Below are 20,940 nucleotides of genomic sequence, written 5' to 3'. Positions count from 1 at the left end.
GATGCCAGACGCACTGGTTTGAGTGTGTCAAGAACTGCAACACTGTTGGATGTTTCACGCTCAACAGTTTCCCGTGTGTATCAAGAATGGTCCACCACCCAAAGGACATCCAGCCAACTTGACACAACTGTGGGAAGCATTGGAGTCAACATGGACCAGCATCCCTGTTCCTAATGTTTTGTAAACTCAGTGTATTTCTTTATTTGTAAACATGTATAAACATTTAGCATGATAATCCTTAGCATTAATACTTTTTTAAAATAATTTATCAAAACATTTAAACATTTATAAGAATTTGTAAAGGCTTATTCATAAAGTGTAGGCTTAAGTTGTGCTTTTTGTTTATTAAATACTAACATCCACACCCAGCATGCTGCATCCATTCCTCACAACAAAAAGCCACCGGAAACTACAGGCTACTTTGTAATTTCTTTATCTCTCACAATACGGGCAGATGGATCATTAATGTAATGCCCGGTGACACAAATAGATACAGTTCTAACCGAGAGGTAAACATATCGGATTGGAGATAGAAAAAATTGCCGGGTTAAATAATGAAGTGTTTTGACTAGGGTACTGGTTCTTTTAAGGTCGTTCCTATCTTCAAGAGCTTCGATCCTGAGCGAATCTTTCCTAAACTGTGGCGTCGCGTTTGGCGAAAGCAAGGAGTTTCGATAGCCAGTCAAGAGCGAATCACCCCTTCAACAAGACACAACCTAACAGTGTTTATGAATAGCTTAACCATGTTGGCTATTACATCTCACGTCCATAGCTAAAGCAAACCTCTATTAGGCTATGTCTGCCCAAATGTACCACTTTTGATAGAATGATTGGCTACCTGGCTTCAATTCGAGGTATAGCCTACTTCTCGATTTATACCGCCTAAAGCCCAAGTGAATGCGCCGTGCGTCCTTAACAGAGTGCTGGCACTTGAGAGTAGGGAGTGGAAAGTAGAGGGTCAGGAACATTGGTGGGTGGGGATAACCCTTTTGGTTGAAAAAAAAACACACAAAAAATCACGTGTTTGGAGATCAAAGGGAGATCGGCTTTGTAGCGCTGGAGAGAGAGAGGGGTGAGTGAGAAATAGAGAGAGAGGGAGGGAGGCGAAAAGAGAGGGAGCGTTAAGAAGCAAGCAATGTAATTGACAAGGCTGCAATGGTGAAATAAACACGCACAGCTTTCGTTGCACAGTTGCGAAAACACGGCGCTCTTTTGACGCATCGATCTCGCTTCAGATTCAATTTCAGCACCATCACCTAATCACCCTTGGAAATTATGTTCCGATCTGCGCATATCCAACCGGCAAGATGATGATTTTACCAAGGAGAAGATTAGAGTGTGTAGCCGATTCTGTGGTCTTGGTGATCATCGTGGTCACCACTTCTATTGGAACGGTTTTCACCAAGGATACGGCTTTTGTGGAAGTAGTGCTGTTTGAGTCCAGTCCAAATGGAGATTATACTACATACACGACGGGGTTGCAAGGACGATTCTCAAAGGCAGGGGCCACTATCAGCGCGGAGGGCGAGATTGTACAAGTATGTAAAACTCAGTTCAGTTGTGGGGATGACATGTCCAATATGTTGCCGCAGCTCGGCATGCTTTTCGGCAGAGCCTGGGCTTTCATCCTACTTTCTTGCTCTACTCTAAAACTTTGTGAGTTGTAGCTTTACTGTGTGTGTGTGTGTGTGTGTGTGTGTGTGTGTGTGAGAGAGAGAGAGAGAGAGAGAGAGAGAGAGAGAGAGATTGGTACTAGCATGTGTGGTTACAAGATGGCTTCTATCTTGTGGAACTCATTCACAGTGCACTTTTCTGGATAAAAGCTCACATTTAACCCCAATCTGCAATGGCATATCCATTCAATAACCTTTTTTTTTTTTTTTTTTTAACAGTGCACTTTTCTGGATAAAAGCTCACATTTAACCCCAATCTGCAATGGCATATCCATTCAATAACCTTTTTTTTTTTTTTTTTGGATAATGTTTTTTAATATAGTTATTACCCAGGAAAAGCATACGAGTTGTTCATCATGACCTGATGAGAGTTACACTTGATAGAGATCATGGTTAGTTGGTCACAGCTCCATCAAATATTGTCTGGAACTAATCATGAAACTTTATGTCCAATAACGTTACATGATTTGATTCAGTGACATAGATCATTTCAGGCTCAATTAGTTGGTGGAAGATTGTTTGTTTTCATAATTGACTTATTAGTTTCGTCAGTTCAACCAATGGAACTCAAACAACTCTGTTCAGATACGGTCCAGTCTCTCTGTGAAGTTACGTTGTATCAATCTTCCACACAGACAATGTCTTTGAAGCAGGACTAGGCTAGTGATTGTGTGCGGATATTTTGTAACAACATTAAAAATGATACAAACTATCCCGGGGCATTCACTTGTAGAATGTTGAGCGTTCTGGAATAACAAGGATATACAATTTTAGTGTAGCCAGTACCTACTTAGTTTGGGTATGGTTGTTCTAGAGTCCACAGCTACTTCACTAACCATGTGCGTAATCATTTCCCGTAAGCACCATCGGGTAAGTGTACTAAAGCCTTTGATGGCTGTCCAAGCCTGACGCCTTGTGATGTTAGCCCACGCCACGGCCCCCTCCAACCCTGCTCTAGCCTACATGAAAACGGGGCAATGTGGTCTATTACTCTCGGTGCTGATTTTGAAAGCTATACCGGGAGAAGGAAACTTTCTCTGAACCAGTTATCTTCTAAATAAAAGTTGAATTTGTTAACTGGCGAATATGCAGTGACTGTATGAAGTTTGAAAAGGCCAGTGCTAGTGGGGATAATTGTCAAGCTTGGCCTAAAAGCCCGCTGAAGTGTGCCCTGGGTAACGAATGGAGTGACTGAGACCATCACACTCTGTTCAATGTCTGGAGTGGGAGGAGGCAGTGCTTTTTTTTTTGTAATTGTGGAATAGAATGAATGTTCATTATATTAAAGAAAACAACATGACAGACTACTACTTATAATATTTTAACATTGATCAAAACCTATAGGATTATTTCATAGTGTAGTAATAAACCTTAGGCCTCAACCTAGTGGTGATTAGCACGGCTACAGTACATATGACCATGATTAGGCAGAGAAGATGATTCAATAATGACTCTTTTTGTGCTGACCTACATGTTTAATGAAGTAACAGGGTGAGTTGTTTGCACATTCATCTTCATATAGGCTGTACCATATCTGGGTCCTGTTAGGATCGTCACAGGAATCTATAATGACGTCTGTCAGTAAGACGTGTACTGCTTTCTAACGCATACTGTGAAATTACAATACAGAGCCACAGGAGAGTAAATGCTTTCCTGAGGAGAACTTGATTGAAGTGTGCGTGTGCGTGTGTGTGTGTCCGCGTGTGCATTCACAAGTGTATTTTCATAAAAATGGCAACCAGTTGTCATATTTTACAATGAAAGTAGCATGTTGCGGGAGAAAGTCAGGATCAAAAGAGAGAGGATATTTAGCACAGAAATGGATCCTGTTTGGCTGTTTATACACTAAGCGTTGGTTGGCCATTTGGCTTGGCTTGCTAACCACACAGAAATGTCAGACCTCAGCTTTACATTGAAAACCACATCTATTTAGATTTGCTTTCTTTGCTAACATAGTGTTCTGACCACTCCTATTTTCTGTCCTTCTATATAAAGAAGAGGGACAGTTTGTCCAATACACACAAAATCACTACTTCCAAACAGTTTTTTTTTTTTCACTAGTTGCTGTTAGTATATCTTTCTGAATAAAATAGATGGCAACCCTGTGATTGTATTTTTTAATTGAAAAAGTAATGGAATTTGAAACTATATTTGTTATGTGTCATTCAAAATCATTATAAAGCATATAAATGTCTGGATTTGATTAAAGCTTTGATCAGCATGAACATTCTAACCTGATGCTACCTGAGCCTGAAGAGCCCTATATTAAATACATTTTATGAGCCCCATATTAACGAAATGTAATGTACCTAAGCCCCCCCAAAAACCAAATGATTGTGCCATTATCCAATACATACAGTATATGATATAGGCTTCTGCACATTACGCACAACAGAAAAAACAGAAAATCCCATAGATGTAGCTAGCTATATGCTCTCTTGGGTAAATAAATGAAACTAGCTCCAGTAGGCTAATCTTTTTGAGTGTGGACTTTATTACTGTACTGTATTGTATTATACTGTATTATATGGACTGGAATTACACACCTCGTTCTAACCATGATAAAGCAGGAAGAGAACATGTGATTCTAGTGCAGCACATGAGGCCTACAAAGTTACAAGTATAGGCTAGCGAATTAGATTTACATTTTGACATTTAATAGGGCCTATTTCTATAATTAGTAGGCTGAAGCATATACACCTTTTTAATAATATTTTCCCTAATGTTATTAGCCTACCTCCTCTTTCTCTATCTATTGATGCTTCATTCCTTCCTCGCTTTCAACAGTTACATTAAATATGTTTTGTTGTCCGTATCTTCATTCTAATGACATCCTTGAAAAATATAGGACTAGAATTAGAGGCAGAAGGCTTTCACTTCTTTTCACGAAGACTGAATGGTTATGGGTCTGAATAAATAACTGCTGTAGCCTACCGCCATCGGGCGTTCGCTCTTCTTTCAAACTACCTGTGAGTTCTATTGGCTGCTATATTTAACATTAATCAAAAAAGATCTTGCGTCCCTTTTTGAATAGTCTATTGGTATAAGAAATGCTAAAATAAATTGTCCAGCAAGCTATTCTAGTCTAGCTTTTCCTGCATGGGACTCCAAGAGCTAAGGAGTGTTTTTTTAAGGAGAGGACAGCGGAGCACAGGTGCTTGCGTATTGCCCAAGAGACAGAGGCTATAAGTTAGCGTATTATGCATAACCCATCATTAATTAGCTAAATATAAGGCTAATACTGCATTGAATGTATTACCTGAAAGAGGTAGGCTAGGACATCTATATATAGGCCTATATATCAATCTAGAACAGGATTATCTATTGTGTATGCAATTTGAATGGAGTTGATGGAGAGAGAGACTGCGAGATAGTGCTCGAGCGTGCACTGATTTAAAGCAATGATATTCGAGATAGGCTGTTTAAAAACTCTGCAGCTGCAATTAAAAATACAAATCTTTACAATTTAAAAGAAACAAGGTGACCCCCGAAAGCCATTGGGTCTTTATATTACTGTAGAATAGGCTATGTTGCAGCAAATGTAGACCTACCTGTCACAAGAAAAAGAGTTACCATGATGAAGTGAAATACTTTCACTACATGCATTGTGAACTGCACTCCATACTGAGATAGTCTGTCTGTCCCCACCCTGAGCATTGATTCATCATGTAGAGGCCGTAGAGAAGCCAGATTTAGACATCGCATATCATTTAACGGTTCCATTTCACACGATGCTGTTCATATAAATAATTTATTATAATTTAAAGGTTTCATACAGTTATTTATCCCGGGAAAAGGGAGTGGTTTTGGGCGGTTAATCTCGGTAACCGGGTTCCCGCCATTCAACCCTACTCATGTAGGTACATCAATGGGACAAGCACCAGGCCTAATTATGTTTCTGTCATGATCATATCAAATGTATTTATAAAGCCCTTTTTTGCATCAGCAGATGTCACAAAGTGCTTATACAGAAACCAAGCCTAAAACCCCAAAGAACAAGCAATGCAGATGTACCCACAGGTTTAATGCATTACGATGCACTTATAATGCATTGTAAGACTTGTTATAAACATTCCTAAATACTTTCACTACTGTCCCTGTTGTGCATTTGCCACAGTGCCCTCTCTCTGTAGCCACTCCACTGTCTGTGTTTGGGCCTTCAGCTTTCTCCCAGTCAGTGTGAATGGAGGCCTTGACCTTCAGCTTTCTCCCAGTCAGTGTGAATGGACGCCTTGACCTTCAGCTTTCTCCCAGTCAGTGTGAATGGAAGCCTTGACCTTCAGCTTTCTCCAAGTCAGTGTGAATGGAGGTCTTGATCTTCAGCTTTCTCCCAGTCAGTGTGAATGGAGGCCTTGCCCTTCAGCTTTCTCCCAGTCAGTGTGAATGGAGGCCTTGACCTTCAGCTTTCTCCCAGTCAGTGTGAATGGAGGCCTTGACTTTCAGCTTTCTCCCAGTCAGTGTGAATGGAAGCCTTGACCTTCAGCTTTCTCCAAGTCAGTGTGAATGGAGGTCTTGATCTTCAGCTTTCTCCCAGTCAGTGTGAATGGAGGCCTTGACCTTCAGCTTTCCCCCAGTCAGTGTGAATGGAGGCCTTGACCTTCAGCTTTCTCCCAGTCAGTGTGAATGGAGGCCTTGACTTTCAGCTTTCTCCCAGTCAGTGTGAATGGAAGCCTTGACCTTCAGCTTTCTCCCAGTCAGTGTGAATGGAGGCCTTGACCTTCAGCTTTCCCCCAGTCAGTGTGAATGGAGGCCTTGACCTTCAAGTTTCTCTCAGTCAGTGTGAATGGAGGTCTTGACCTTCAGCTTTCTCCCAGTCAGTGTGAATGGAGGCCTTGACCTTCAGCTTTCTCCCAGTCAGTGTAAATGGAGGCCTTGACCTTCAGCTTTCTCCCAGTCAGTGTGAATGGAGGCCTATGTGTCTGAGCTGAGCGGTGGTTTCCAGAGGTTTGGAGGGCTGAGTCGGCCAGGGCAGGCAGGCAGGCCCAGTCAGTCAGCTCCAGCGGTTTGAATAGGCCCCTCGGGGCTTGCTCTACTCTACCTCTTATGTACAGTGGTCTCCAGACCTCGAGATACTGTAACCACAACCACCACCAACTCCCCTGCTCCCCAAAGCGAACACCCCTTCAGCTCTGCCTGAAGAGTGCAGAAAAACGTTATGTGCCGCCAGGGGCCAAAAATAATAAATGAAGTCAATTTGCTTATTGCTCTGCTCTGCTAATAGGGAAGTGAGATGACTCTGTGGACGGGATGCCAGAACCTTCAGCCTTTCCTTCCCTCCCCATCAGCCAGTCCAGCTCCCAGTCCCCTGATTGCCTGCAATTTGACTACATAATAGGGAGGTAATCAATGTCTCTTTAAATCACCCTCTGTGTCAGCGAGTCAAACTGCATGGGTTATTCTCTCTCTGCAAGCGGGGCAGCTCCCCTGTGACTGCTGCCTGACTTTAGAAGGTAGAACATAGAATTAGAACATAGAATGTAGGATTTAGGACACTCTAAATATATAATATATATATATATATTGCCTTACCTCCATAACTTGCTACATTTGCACACACTGTATATATATTTTTTTCTGTTGTATTTTTGACTTTGTTTTGTTTTACCCCATATGTAACTCTGTGTTGTTGTTTTTATCGCACTGCTTTGCTTTATCTTGGCCAGGTCGCAGTTGTAAATGAGAACTTGTTCTCAACTGGCTTACCTGGTTAAATAAAGGTGAAATAAAAAATAAAATAAAAAATAAATAAATACTCATTGCCTCCTCAACTTCAACTAGTGTGAAGTGTTGTGAAACAATGGGTTTACTGTAGACAGAGCCATTGTTATACAATGAAGAGCTACGTCGCTATAAGGCATTGTCGCTTCATGTTTTGGGTTTGCAGTTTTGACTAGTTTGCGATGGTTGTCTTCATTGTCATTGAATACGGTGTGGGGGTATGAATTTGGCAGCATATAACATCGAACCCTGCTACAAGAGGCATTGTCTGAATGTGAATGTGATGGCGTGTAACTCCGAACCGTGGTGTAAACAAGTGGCAGTGTGTCATTTCATCGGCTCCATTTCATCTGCAGTGTTGACAATGGCTAACACCGTGACACGGTGCCATGATGGCATGACCACCCCACCCCCACAACCCCCACCACTACCAACTCCCAGCCTGATTTGCCCAGGTGGAAAGAAAGATCCAGGCGACAGACAGTTTGCAATCGCCATGCCAACCGATATTTACACAGTTGTATGGAATCATCATTAGTCATCACCACCACAGGGCCCTGGTCTAAAGTAGCACACTATGTAGTGAATAGGGTGCCATTTTGGACTAAGACCTGATCTGCATGGGAGGAGGAGCTACTGATCCTACTTCCTGGTTTCGGATGATATTTATTATAAGATGCACAAAGGGTTACTAGACCACCACCAGTCCCCATAGCAACACTTTAATTTTGCCATTTTACATCAGCACAATATCAATCAGTCAGTGCAGTGGCATGACAGACATGGCAAAATATAAGTGTCTCTATGGGGACTGGTGGTGGTCTAGTAACCCTTTGTGCATCCTATAATAAATGTCATCCCAAACCAGGAAGTAGGATCAGTAGCTCCTCCTCCCATGCAGATCAGGCCTTAGTCATTATGAGATGATAATAAAATATTATAAAGGGGTCATATGCTTATAACAAGTCTTACAATGCATTATAACTGCATAATAATGCATTATACCTGCAGTTACCAGTGTCACCATTGGTTTTCCCTGTTTATTAAGCCTCTTGGTGCTGAGGAGGTTGAAATGAAGGCATCTGCTCACCATATGTATCTCCTATCAACTCCATATTGTCTCTCTCCAGGCCAAGTTGTCTGTTGACTGTTCCTTTAGCCCAGCGAGGGAAGCTGCCTGCATCTCATCACATGGCCTGAGCAGAGCAGAGCTGCCTCTGATTTCCCTGCAGCAGGGCTGTGCTGTCAGCAACATGTGTGAGAGAGGAGCTGGAGGAACAAGTAGAGGCAGGGACAGAGTCAGAGTTGGGGACAGGGAGAGTCAGAGTTAGAGGAAGAGGCTGGGACGGAGAGTCAGAGTTAGAGAGAGGGACAGAGGCTGAGTTAGGGAGAGTTAGAGGCAGGGACAGAGGCTGAGACGGGGACAGGGAGAGTCAGAGTTAAGAGGCAGATCCAGAGGCAGAGGGAGAGAGCCTGAGGCAGAGACAGTCAGTCAGAGGCTGAGACAGGGACTGAGGCAAGAACCGAGGCAGGCTGGGACATGGCAGTGTTAGCGGCAGCGTCCGTCGGTCCCAGATGGAACTCCTAGTGTCTTCAAACCAGAACCAGAGAGAATATGTGACTTTCGTCTCACTTCCTCCTTGGAAAGACTCAAACTTCCCGTGAAATAAAGTGACAGGAAAGAAAGACAGCTGAGAATCTAGGGCTCTGTATTACATTATACCGCATCAAATATCAACCACTGTTGTTGATATGATATTTCTACATTGAGGGAGTCATTTCTTTGGATGTGGATAACCTACACCCTTCAAACTCAACCCTGGATCTCGAAGCCAGTTCCACTTCTTTTGTTCATTCTCCCCTCTAATTAGGGACTGATTTAGACCTGGAACACCAGGTGGCACTAATTATCAGGTAGAACAGAAAACCAGCAGGCTCTGGACATCGTAGGGCAGGGTTCTTCAATTCCGGTCCTGGAGGGCCGAAACACCTCTGTTTTTCATCCTCTCCTTCTAATCAGGGGCTAATTAAGACCTGGGACACCAGGTGAGTGCAATTAACTACCAGGTAGAAATAAAAAACAGAAGTGTTTCGGCCCTCCAGGACCGGAATTGAAGAACCCTGTCGTAGGGTAAGAGTTGAGTACCCCTGGGTTATACAGTATCTTAGTCTGACCTTCATGATGACTATACAGTAGCTTAATCTGACCTTCATGATGTCTAAACAGTATCTTAGTCTGACCTTCATGATGTCTGTACAGTAGCTTAGTCTGACCTTCATGATGTCTATACAGTAGCTTAATCTGACCTTCATGATGTCTGTACAGTAGCTTAGTCTGACCTTCATGATGACTATACAGTAGCTTAATCTGACCTTCATGATGTCTAAACAGTATCTTAGTCTGACCTTCATGATGTCTATACAGTAGCTTAATCTGACCTTCATGATGTCTAAACAGTATCTTAGTCTGACCTTCATGATGACTATACAGTAGCTTAATCTGACCTTCATGATGTCTAAACAGTATCTTAGTCTGACCTTCATGATGTCTATACAGTAGCTTAATCTGACCTTCATGATGTCTAAACAGTATCTTAGTCTGACCTTCATGATGTCTGTACAGTAGCTTAGTCTGACCTTCATGATGTCTATACAGTAGCTTAATCTGACCTTCATGATGTCTAAACAGTATCTTAGTCTGACCTTCATGATGTCTATACAGTATCTTAGTCTGACCTTCATGATGTCTAAACAGTATCTTAGTCTGACCTTCATGATGTCTATACAGTATCTTAGTCTGACCTTCATGATGTCTATACAGTAGCTTAGTCTGACCTTCATGATGTCTATACAGTAGCTTAGTCTGACCTTCATGATGTCTATACAGTAGCTTAGTCTGACCTTCATGATGTCTATACAGTAGCTTAGTCTGACCTTCATGATGTCTATACAGTATCTTAGTCTGACCTTCATGATGTCTATACAGTATCTTAATCTGACCTTCATGATGTCTATACAGTAGCTTAATCTGACCTTCATGATGTCTATACAGTATCTTAGTCTGACCTTCATGATGTCTATACAGTAGCTTAGTCTGACCTTCATGATCAACCTTCGTGTTCCTGAGTGGCGCAGTGGTCTAAGGCACTGCATCGCAGTGCTAATCTGTGCCACTAGAGATCCTGGTTCGAATCCAGGCTCTGTCGCAGCCGGCCGCGACCGGGAGACTCATGGGCGGCGCACAATTGGCCCAGCGTCGTCCAGGGTAGGGGAGGGAATGGCCGGCAGGGATGTAGCTCAGTTGATAGAGCATGGCGTTTGCAACGCCAGGGTTGTGGGTTCGATTCCCACGGGGGGCCAGTATAAAAAAAATATGTATTCACTAACTGTAAGTCGCTCTGGATAAGAGCGTCTGCTAAATGACTAAAATGTAAATGTAATGTAAAATGTAATGATGTCTATACAGTAGCTTAATCTGACCTTCATGATGTCTATACAGTATCTTAGTCTGACCTTCATGATGTCTATACAGTATCTTAGTCTGACCTTCATGATGTCTATACAGTATCTTAGTCTGACCTTCATGATGTCTATACAGTAGCTTAGTCTGACCTTCATGATGTCTATACAGTATCTTAGTCTGACCTTCATGATGTCTATACAGTAGCTTAATCTGACCTTCATGATGTCTATACAGTAGCTTAGTCTGACCTTCATGATGTCTATACAGTAGCTTAGTCTGACCTTCATGATGTCTATACAGTAGCTTAATCTGACCTTCATGATGTCTATACAGTAGCTTAGTCTGACCTTCATGATGTCTATACAGTAGCTTAATCTGACCTTCATGATGTCTATACAGTATCTTAGTCTGACCTTCATGATGTCTATACAGTATCTTAGTCTGACCTTCATGATGTCTAAACAGTAGCTTACCAACTAAGTCAGAAAATGAAGATCCCAAGCCGACATACTGGACCCTATACCTACTTTCTTCTCAACTCAGAGACAGAGAAAGTGAGAGAGCAGGCCAGGCAGGCTGGAGCTGGAGTTGGAGTTATGTCCTGCTGCATTCAGACTATAATGAGAGCTTGGCATGGTTGAGGGATCCAGGCAGCGCTTGTCTCTGTTGGAAACCCCAAGAGGGGCCCAGACAGGACGGGACGGGAGGTGCCCGGAACACACAGGACCCCTCCCAGCCCTGTGCCGGCCGCCCTACCGCCCCACCTGCCGCCAAGCAACAGTAGCAGTACAAAAGAAGCTAGCTCTGTTCAGCTATAGGGTTTAAAAGGTTAACCCTGCCCTGCTCGTCTACTTTCTCCATTTATTGGTTTCACGGTGGCAGCTGTATTTTAAGTGCTATCGTCTCTTTAACCGCCACCCTGCTCCACTTTCAACTTCCAGCCAAAGTCATTTGAGGCTGCGTCTTTCTTTCTTGCTCTCTGTTTCTCTCTCTCTCTCTCTCTCTCTCTCTCTGACTTTGACTTAGAGTTGGCTCATGACTTTGACTTAGAGTTGGCTCATACACACAGACTATGAACCAGGACATAACTCTGCCTTATCCTCACAACAAACGTGTACTGGTACGTTTTCCATGTCACAAATCAGGACTCCGTATCTGTATGTTACATCATGGCCTGTCCCAAAGCACCTTGGGCTTGTGATGGATGTCTAAGGTGTCATGATGTCCTAAATCAGTCCAACTGCTCATTTCTTGTTGGGTGTGACCTTCCGCTCTGTCCTTCATCTGCCGACTCCCTCTAACCAACAACATAACCTGGGGGACATTTCTGGTTCCTCCTGTTCTCACCCTCCTGTTCTGCCTCCTCTCTGTGTCTCTCCTTTTTCACATTTCTCTTTCTTCCTCCCTCTAACCAACAACCTAACCTGGGGGACATTTCTGGTTCTTCCTCTCTCTTTCACTTTCTGTGTATCTTCCAAAATCACCCTCTTCGTTTCTCTGTTCACCTCTTTCTCACCTTCTGTCTCTCGGTGTATGTGTGTACAGTATTTGTATATACACATGTGTACACCACCTGGAACAAGTGCATGTTGGTACTGGTGGCCCCAGCAGCTATTTGAGAGAGCGTCTATATAGTAGCTTAGCAGCTCCGGCTTCTCTCTCCTCCTCTAAGGCCTCTCCCAGAGGTTTCACATCTCCTGCGTTGCTCTCTCCTTGAACCATGATCGAGTATTTTTTCTGTCTGATTTGTATGATGAAGTGCTCGGCTCTGCGTCCTCCTATCTTTGACACGCTGCTGATGTTACAGGAGGTGTTTATGCCTTGTCAAGGAACTGTGAAGAAGATGACATGCTGTGTGATTTAAAGACCAGTGAATAAGCCAGCCACAGAAAATACATTTACATTTACGTCATTTAGCAGACGCTCTTATCCAGAACGACTTACAGGAGCAATTAGGGTTAAGTGCCTTGCTTAAGGGCACATCGACAGATTTTTTTCACCTAGTCGGCTCGGGGATTAGAACCAGCGACCTTTCGGTTACTGGCACAACGCTCTTACCCACTAAGCTACCTGCCGCCTATAGATGGCATTCTGGTATTGGATACTCCATCCTGATTTGAGTCACTCATGCACATAACGCATAAGAACAAAATAATCAACAGTTACACACAATATATATTCAAATATGTGTGTCAGGCTGGCAGCTTACATTACCCTCTACTTTTATTATGATTGAAATGCAGATGTTTTGAGTCAGAACCACAGCGAGCTGACTGAGACTGGGGACTGGGTGGTATTAACTTCTGAAAAGCCCCATGATCATCATTGGGTCTTTTGATGACTGGCGTGCTGAGAGGGCCAGACCATCGCATGCCTGCCTGCCTCACAGCCCACATTTCTATCCACTGACACAGGGTCTAGCTGGAAAACAAAGGCTGGGGGGCTACGAGGGGACAAGAGTTGGGGTTAGGAGGGAGATGACAATACTCTCCCTCTGCTCCGTGGCTGGCCCAGGTAGAGCGGAGGTAGAGGCAGGCTTTTCTGTTGGTCAGGAATGTGCTGACTAATGGAGGAAGGTCCATAACAGCCCTCCATTAGTTATGCTCCTACCCACCGGTAGATAGATAGACTGATAGACTGTGGACTTACTGGGGAAGGGAAGGTAGCTGTGACACGTGTAGAGTTGCTGCTCTGTCTGTCTGGCTGTGTCTATGTACAAACACTCTCATTGTGTGCAGCAGGCACACACACACACACACACACACACACGCACATGCACTTTGCGCACATTACCCTGATTTGCTCACATTTTTCATGAGCGGTGAAGCCTTATCACAAATCTGTCCCACTTTCTCGGGTTCAAGAACACGGGGTTCAAAGGTCTATCTTTGTGTACATCATTACATCCTTTACACCAACCTATTAGAGCCCCTTCACACTTACAACGCTTTCCCTAAAAAATACTGTCTGCTACACATATTACTCAAGTGTAAACTTGTGTACTTGCTACGTCTCGATCGCTACCTTCGGAGGTAGTACACGACACTCGCCCGACAGTTGCCCCCCTTGAAGCAGGGTAGTGTGAACAGAATTGTCTCATTGAGCCAACACTCCTACTGTATCAATGGTAATAGCAGAGCAATATTTTTGAAACAGCTGAAATGTATAGACATTTTCCTAACATTTGAGACTTGTTTTATTGAGTTTTTACCTGAGATTGCAGTAGCATCCTGTTACATTCTGAAATTGTCGCAGTAGCTGCCGGCTGCACTGAGCCATGTAAAAGTATGGAGGCCCATCCTCCACCACCACAAACATGTAAAATGTAGATCATACAAATAGGATGTTTTTTTCATTTTTAACATTGTGTGGTAGTTTCAGAGGTGGTACACAGGTCCTAGAGTGGTGGGGGAGAAATTGTTTAAAAACATTTATCTGGGGCACAGAGTTTTTCCCTGATCTGGTAGCAGGCTAACCTAACCAACTCTGTATGCAGGGTTTCATGGTGTAGGCCTTTTCATCTGTCATTGTTGAATAGTTTTGTGCTTACTGTGATATTTACGGTCAATTTGAGCTGCGGACCAAGAATGTCGTGTTGCCAGCCACGACTTAAGGGAAGGGAAGGATGTAATGTCAATGAAAAAGTTAGATTTTCTTTCGCCACCCCGCTCTTCAGACTCTCCTACATATGTCATAGTTGGAATAGGGCCTTAGGTCTCTGAGGTTTTCACCACTGCTTTCCTTTGATCTACATTAACCTCTACTCGCTGTGTAAGGAGAAGAACTTATTACAATATCATCATCACAACACATATCTCTATTGTTACTCCCTGCTCTGTCATATCGGTTTATTATAGTAAGCCAGTTTGGCTAACGGAAGGCCCTTGATGCTATTTCTGTGTTCCAGGCTTATTACATTTACATGTTAGTCATTTAGGAGACGCTCTTATCCAGCGCGACTTACAGTTAGTGAGTGCATACATTTTTTTCATACTGGTCCCCCCGTGGGAAACGAACCCACAACCCTGGCGTTGCAAGCGCCATGCTCTACCGACTGAGCTACAGGGGACTGTTATTAGTATTATATAGTTATTTTTCAGTGGAAGGAATGATTTGGCTTTGTGCCTCCATCCATCCTTCCCCAGATTAAAGTATCATAGTGCTATTCAGGGTTGAAATTATAATTAATTTCTTCCCGGTACGAGTGCACCAAAAATGGTTATGGTCCTAATCATAGAATTACGTATACATTTATAGAATCCCTATTAAAATTCAATAGGATCTCTGTGAGCCTAGTTGTAAAGATTTGTTATTTAATTGTGTTACCTTTTTATTGTGGCATGAACACAACCAGTCATGATGTTTTCATCTGATTGTCAAACAATCCCTTTAAAGGGATCCTATACTAGGCTACCCGCGCATGTTCATCTAGTCGCAACATATTTCCAGCCTCCAAACAGTGGTGAATGGAAAGAGACATCAGTTACACAAAACACCAAAAAGTGGAATGACATTTAGCGATTGTCATTAGGCTAGAATTTATGCGTCCACTGCTATCCGCACGTGTCTCGTTGTCGGCCATTCATCTTTGCCTTCGGCAACATGTCAGTGTTCTCGTCGAACCACATCGCATTTTGGAGCGTAGGCTAGACCACCTGTTTTCAAGTCCATTCGCTCATTTTTCATGTCTCTGATAAAAAAGTGTTATATCCTATAGTTTTCTTTAAATGTTGTTTTCATTATTGTGATAGGCTCATGTTTTACTGGTACGCCGTACCTCCACTATTTACTGTACCGCGTTACTTTCACCCCTGGTATTAATAGGATCTGCACTAACCAAAAGGCTGACACATCCTCTGTCACAGCTTGGACATTGTTCTCTCTCTCCCACACACTACCATGGTGTAAGGCTCATCTACAGGCCTGCCAGATGGAATTATCTGGGATTATTTGGTGGAGGAAGCCCTCGATACTGATATTATCTGAGCTAGGGGCTGGTGGTGGTGGTGGTTCCAGTAATGAGTGGGACCCAGCCAGGGAGGCTCTTCCACAATGGGGCCAGAGGTATGATGGATTGGGGCTTGCTGGTTAGACCAGACTGGGTTGAGTTGCTGATGCTTCATTTGTTTTCTGTCCTAATCTGTCTCCCCTGAGAACAGGAGGAAGATATTTCCTCTTCCTCCTTGTTCTCCGTCCTCCTCCTCTCCTCCCCCACCCCTTCTCTTCCTCTCCTACTTCATCCTCCTCTCCTCTCCTCCCCCACCCCAACCTCCTCCTCTCCACCTCCTCCTAGGAGCTCATGTTAGTGACGTGTCCCAGATCTTGAGAGTGAGAAATTAGACTACTCATCTGGGAAAAAAATCTTTTTTTAGTTCCGTTTGAATATACGTCTGTTGGCTTCACACATCTGTCATTGTGTTAAAACCCCTGTGACAGACCAATAGGTTTTCTCTCTTCAGATGAATACCTAAGAGACATGAGGTTTTCTGACATCCTCTACTCCCCATGACCGCCTTCCCACAATCCCCCACATTTACTCCCCGATAGGCTTCGATGAAGCGCCTTTGATTATGTGTGTGATTCTACTGCTCTTCCCCTCCCCTCTCACCCCAACAAACACTACTCCACACTAAAGCCCCACTTCCTGCCTACCTGCCTGCCTGCCTGCCTGCCTGCCTGCCTGCCTGCCTGCCTGCCTACCTACCTACCTACCTACATGCCTGCCTGCCTGCCTGCCTGCCTGCCTGCCTGCCTGCCTACCTACATTTTACATTTACATTTTCGTCATTTAGCAGACTCTCTTATCCAGAGCGACTTACAAATTGGTGCATTCACCTTATAGCCAGTGGGATAACCACTTTACAATATTTAAAAAATATATGTTTTACCTGCCTGCTTACCTACCTGCCTGCCTGCCTGCCTGCCTGCCTGCCTGCCTGCTTTTCCAGTTTTGGACCCTGAACAGGGCAGGGCCTGTGGCAGGCAGGGCAGGGTGGGAGGGTGAAAGGCTGCTGTCTGGCTGTGCTGCGGGTGTAAACCACATGAATGTACTGCCTGAGCAGAAAGTATCAAGGAGGCAGGTAGGGAGGGCTGGGATGCTGCGGCGCTATGCAGCTTACAGCACTAACATCAATGGGCCTGCCGCTCTGAGAGAGAGACAGAGAGCGAGAGAGAGAGAGAGAGCTCTTCAAAGGATTCAGTGAGTAATACCGGTGCCTGATGCTCCGCTGAGAAACACCATGATGTAATGTCAGCCCTGGGGCTCTGTTCCCTTACAAATAAAGGTGGAGGTGTTCCCTCTCTGCCTGTTCAAGTGGAGGGGAAATACTTTAGGTCGGTAAGATTTCATTTGAGGTCCTTCCAAGTTCCTGGCACCCCATAGGAGGAGGGAGGGGACAGATCTAAACCTAATGCTCTCTGTACAAAACTGGATCCAAATACCTAAAGTAATAGTTAGTGTTTTCAACTGTGGGCTGAGGACTGGTTCTGTTCTGCTGAGATGGGCTGAGGACTGGTTCTGTTCTGGTGAGACGGGCTGTGGACTGGTTCTGTTCTGGTGAGATGGGCTGTGGACTGGTTCTGATCTGGTGAGACGGGCTGTGGACTGGTTCTGATCTGGTGAGATGGGCTGTGGACTGGTTCTGATCTGGTGAGATGGGCTGTGGACTGGTTCTGTTCTGGTGAGACGGGCTGTGGACTGGTTCTGTTCTGGTGAGATGGGCTCTGGACTGGTTCTGTTCTGGTGAGATGGGCTGTGGACTGGTTCTGATCTGGTGAGATGGGCTGTGGACTGGTTCTGTTCTGGTGAGATGGGCTGAGGACTGGTTCTGATCTGGTGAGATGGGCTGAGGACTGGTTCTGATCTGGTGAGACTGGCTGTGGACTGGCTCTGTTCTGCTGAGATGGGCTGAGGATCATGGATATTTTTTAATCAGATTTCAACAGATAGATTAATCCACAGGGTGTTCCTAAAGTACACGACAGGTGGAACACCATTGACACAGGTTCAAACAGTAAGAAATCTGGCACCCCCCCACTGGTTTGGTAAATAGCTGAGGGATGGGGCTGAAATGTAACCACTCTCAAATTCATAGACTATGATATGGATGCAAGGACTGACCATCAATGATATCAAAATGATAGTTTTAACCCTGTTTTGAGGCTATATAGTGTTTGTTTGCAGTTGTGTTGTTTATAAAGAAAGGGGTAAAACAAGCTTCTATTTTGGGTTCTGATGAGGTAAGACAGTTGAACTAAACTCATGAGCCATTTATAAATTGTACTCTTCAAGAATCAATGGTTATATATCATGAATTTAAAAGTCCAGAAATGCATGTAGCAATCGCAGATTGCCCCTTTTTAAAGTGTGACTCCAGACGCTTTCAAAATGCAGCCAAGATCACTGGACAGATAATTCATTGACAGCTCCCATGACAGGTGGAAGCTCACGCTGAAGGAAAGTCTGTGTCCCAGATGGCACCCTATTCCCTATATAGTGCACTGCTTTTGGCCATGCGAGGCTCATATCGCTCTGGTCAAAAGTAGTACACTATATAGGAAACTATATAGGAAATAGGGTGCCATTTGGGATGAATCCAACGTCTTTCCCTTGTTTAGAGTGCACTGGAATAACACCCTGTGTGTGTGTGTGTGTGGGGGGGGGGGGGGATTTGCATGCCTCTGATTGAAGTCTGAAGCTCTTTTCTTGCGTTTTCCAGATAGTGTGTCTCTCTGTCCCTTGTCAATGAGCAGTAAAACGTCTCCGCTTTTATTTATTTACAGTTTCCCAAGTTCAAGCTTTGTGTCCTGGGCCTCTCTTTATATAGTCTCAGAGGAGGAGAGCTGAATAGGTCCCCCCCCCCCCCCCCCCCGTCCATATATCCATATGCATTATGATCCTAAAAGGCTAAACTGATCCTAGATCAGCAGTCTTACTCTGAGAGGCTTTTTGAATACGGGCCTGGGTCTTAGGGTTAGGATACTGTGAAGAGTTAGTTGTTGCTATTGAACAGTAGGCCTACTGCCTTTCTCACAATGTGTAGAGCAGATTGTAGAACATGGCACCAGTTCTAGAATCTCTAGAAACTGAATATTACTTTGACCTGCGTAAGAACATTCATTTTTCTGATTAGTATTATGGATTTTAATATGGTTCATTGTTGCCGGTTGTATTTGCCATATGGAGTGAAGTGTTTGTTTCAGATCAGAGAGAGAGAAGAAGACAATGCCTTTCGATGTTACAGCCCCCTGTCATTTGGTAATGGCTGTGACATTTTGTCAATGTAGACCGTGTCCACTCACCCCTGTCTGTCTCTGCATCCATACCACGCTCGTACAGAAGAAGGTCATGGCAATACTGCAGTCCAATCAGGTCTGTCTCTACCTCCACTCCATCCATCTATCCATCCCTCTCTCCGAGGTGGGACATGACATTTTTGTCTTTGCTCTATAAGATAAAAGCCAATGATTTTCAAAGAGCATTTTTAAGAGAAGCATTTCCCAGTTGTTCCATCTTGACGCTTGTTGTTCAAGTTAAGTGGGCGGACTCGTCCAACGAACCTCTGAAATGGTTCACTATAATATAGACACCCTGTTCTCGGTCTGGTGCACCCTATTCCTTTATATACACTACTTTTTCCCAAATAAATCCTCTTGACCAGTGTCTCAGAGAAAGGGGAGAGAGGAAAAAGAAGAGTGAAAGTCTAAATGACATCCACGCGTCCTCCTGAGAGAGAGAGAGAGAGAGCATCCCAAAATGGAGCATTCCCAAATAAGGTTGCCAGAAAGGAGTCCTAAGATTTGGACACTGCCTCCAAGTTCTCTATCTCTCTATCTCTCTATCTCTCTATGTCTCTATCTCTCTATCTCTACTATCTCTCTATCTCTCTCTCTCTCTCTCTCTCTCTCTCTCTCTCTCTCTCTCTATCTCTCTATCTTCTCTATCTCTCTATCTCTCTCTATCTCTCTCTCTCTACTCAATTTCAATTTAAGGGGCTTTATTGGCATGGGAAACATATGTTAACATTGCCAAAGCAAATGAAATAGATAATAAACAAAAGTGAAATAAACAATAAATATTAATAGTAAACATTACACTCAGAAGTTCCAAAAGAATAAATACATTTCAAATGTCATATTATGTAGATATACAGTGTTGTAACAATGTGCAAATAGTTAAAGTACAAATGGGAATAAATAAATACTTATTTCCCTCATTCAATAGCAATACATTTTTGTTGTTATTCTGTCTCTCACTGTTCAAATAAACCTACCATTAAAATTATAGACTGATCATGTCTTTGTCAGTGGGCAAACGTACAAAATCAGCAGGGGATCAAATACTTTTTCCCTCATCCCCTGTTACAGTGTTGTAACAATGTGCAAATAGTTAAAGTACAAATGAGAAAATAATAAACATAAATATGGGTTGTATTTACAATGGTGTTTGTTCTTCACTGGTTGCCCTTTTTCTTGTGGCAACAGGTCACAAATCTTGCTGCTGTGATGGCACACTGTGGTATTTCACCCAATAGATATGGGAGTTCATCAAAATTGGTTTTGTTTTCGAATTCTTTGTGGTTCTGTGTAATCTGAAGGAAATATCTCTAATATGTTCATACATTTGGCAGGAGGTTAGGAAGTGCAGCCCAGTTTCCACCTCATTTTGTGGGCAGTGTGCACATAGCCTGTCTTTTCTTGAGAGCCAGGTCTGCCTACGGCAGCCTTTCTCAATAGCAAGGCTATGCTCACTGAGTCTGTACATAGTCAAAGCTTTCCTTAAGTTTGGGTCAGTCACAGTGGTTCAAGTATTCTGCCACTGTGTACTGTCTGTATAGGGCCAAATAGCATTCTAGTTTGCTCAGGTTTTTGTTCATTCTTTCCAATGTGTCAAGTAATTCTGTTTTTGTTTTCTCATGATTTGCTTGGTCTAATTGTGTTGCTGTCCTGGGGCTCTGTGGGGTCTGTTTGTGTTTGTGAACCAGAGCCCCAGGACCAACTTGCTTAGGGGACTCTTCTCCATGTTCATCTCTCTGTAGGTGATGGCTTTGTTATGAAAGGATTTGGAATCCCTTCCTTTTAGGTGGT

General features: G+C 43.6%; 1 protein-coding gene across 1 annotated transcript in view; it reads left to right on the top strand.

Moving 5' to 3' along the window:
* The first annotated feature begins 1,224 nt into the window (after positions 1 to 1,224).
* Positions 1,225 to 20,940, top strand: part of znrf3 (zinc and ring finger 3) — a 140,572-nt gene continuing 120,856 nt past the window's right edge. Inside the window, exon 1 of the mRNA XM_084180610.1 lies at positions 1,225 to 1,538. Within this exon, the coding sequence (XP_084036736.1) occupies positions 1,308 to 1,538 (231 nt within the window). The 5' untranslated portion in view covers positions 1,225 to 1,307. The remainder of the gene's footprint in view (positions 1,539 to 20,940) is intronic.

The sequence above is a fragment of the Coregonus lavaretus genome (genome assembly GCF_964263955.1).
Source record: "Coregonus lavaretus genome assembly, chromosome: 17".
In the NCBI taxonomy this organism is placed as follows: domain Eukaryota; kingdom Metazoa; phylum Chordata; class Actinopteri; order Salmoniformes; family Salmonidae; genus Coregonus; species Coregonus lavaretus.
The sequence above is the reverse complement of the archived record's forward strand: the minus strand, read 5'-3'. Positions and strand labels throughout refer to the sequence as shown.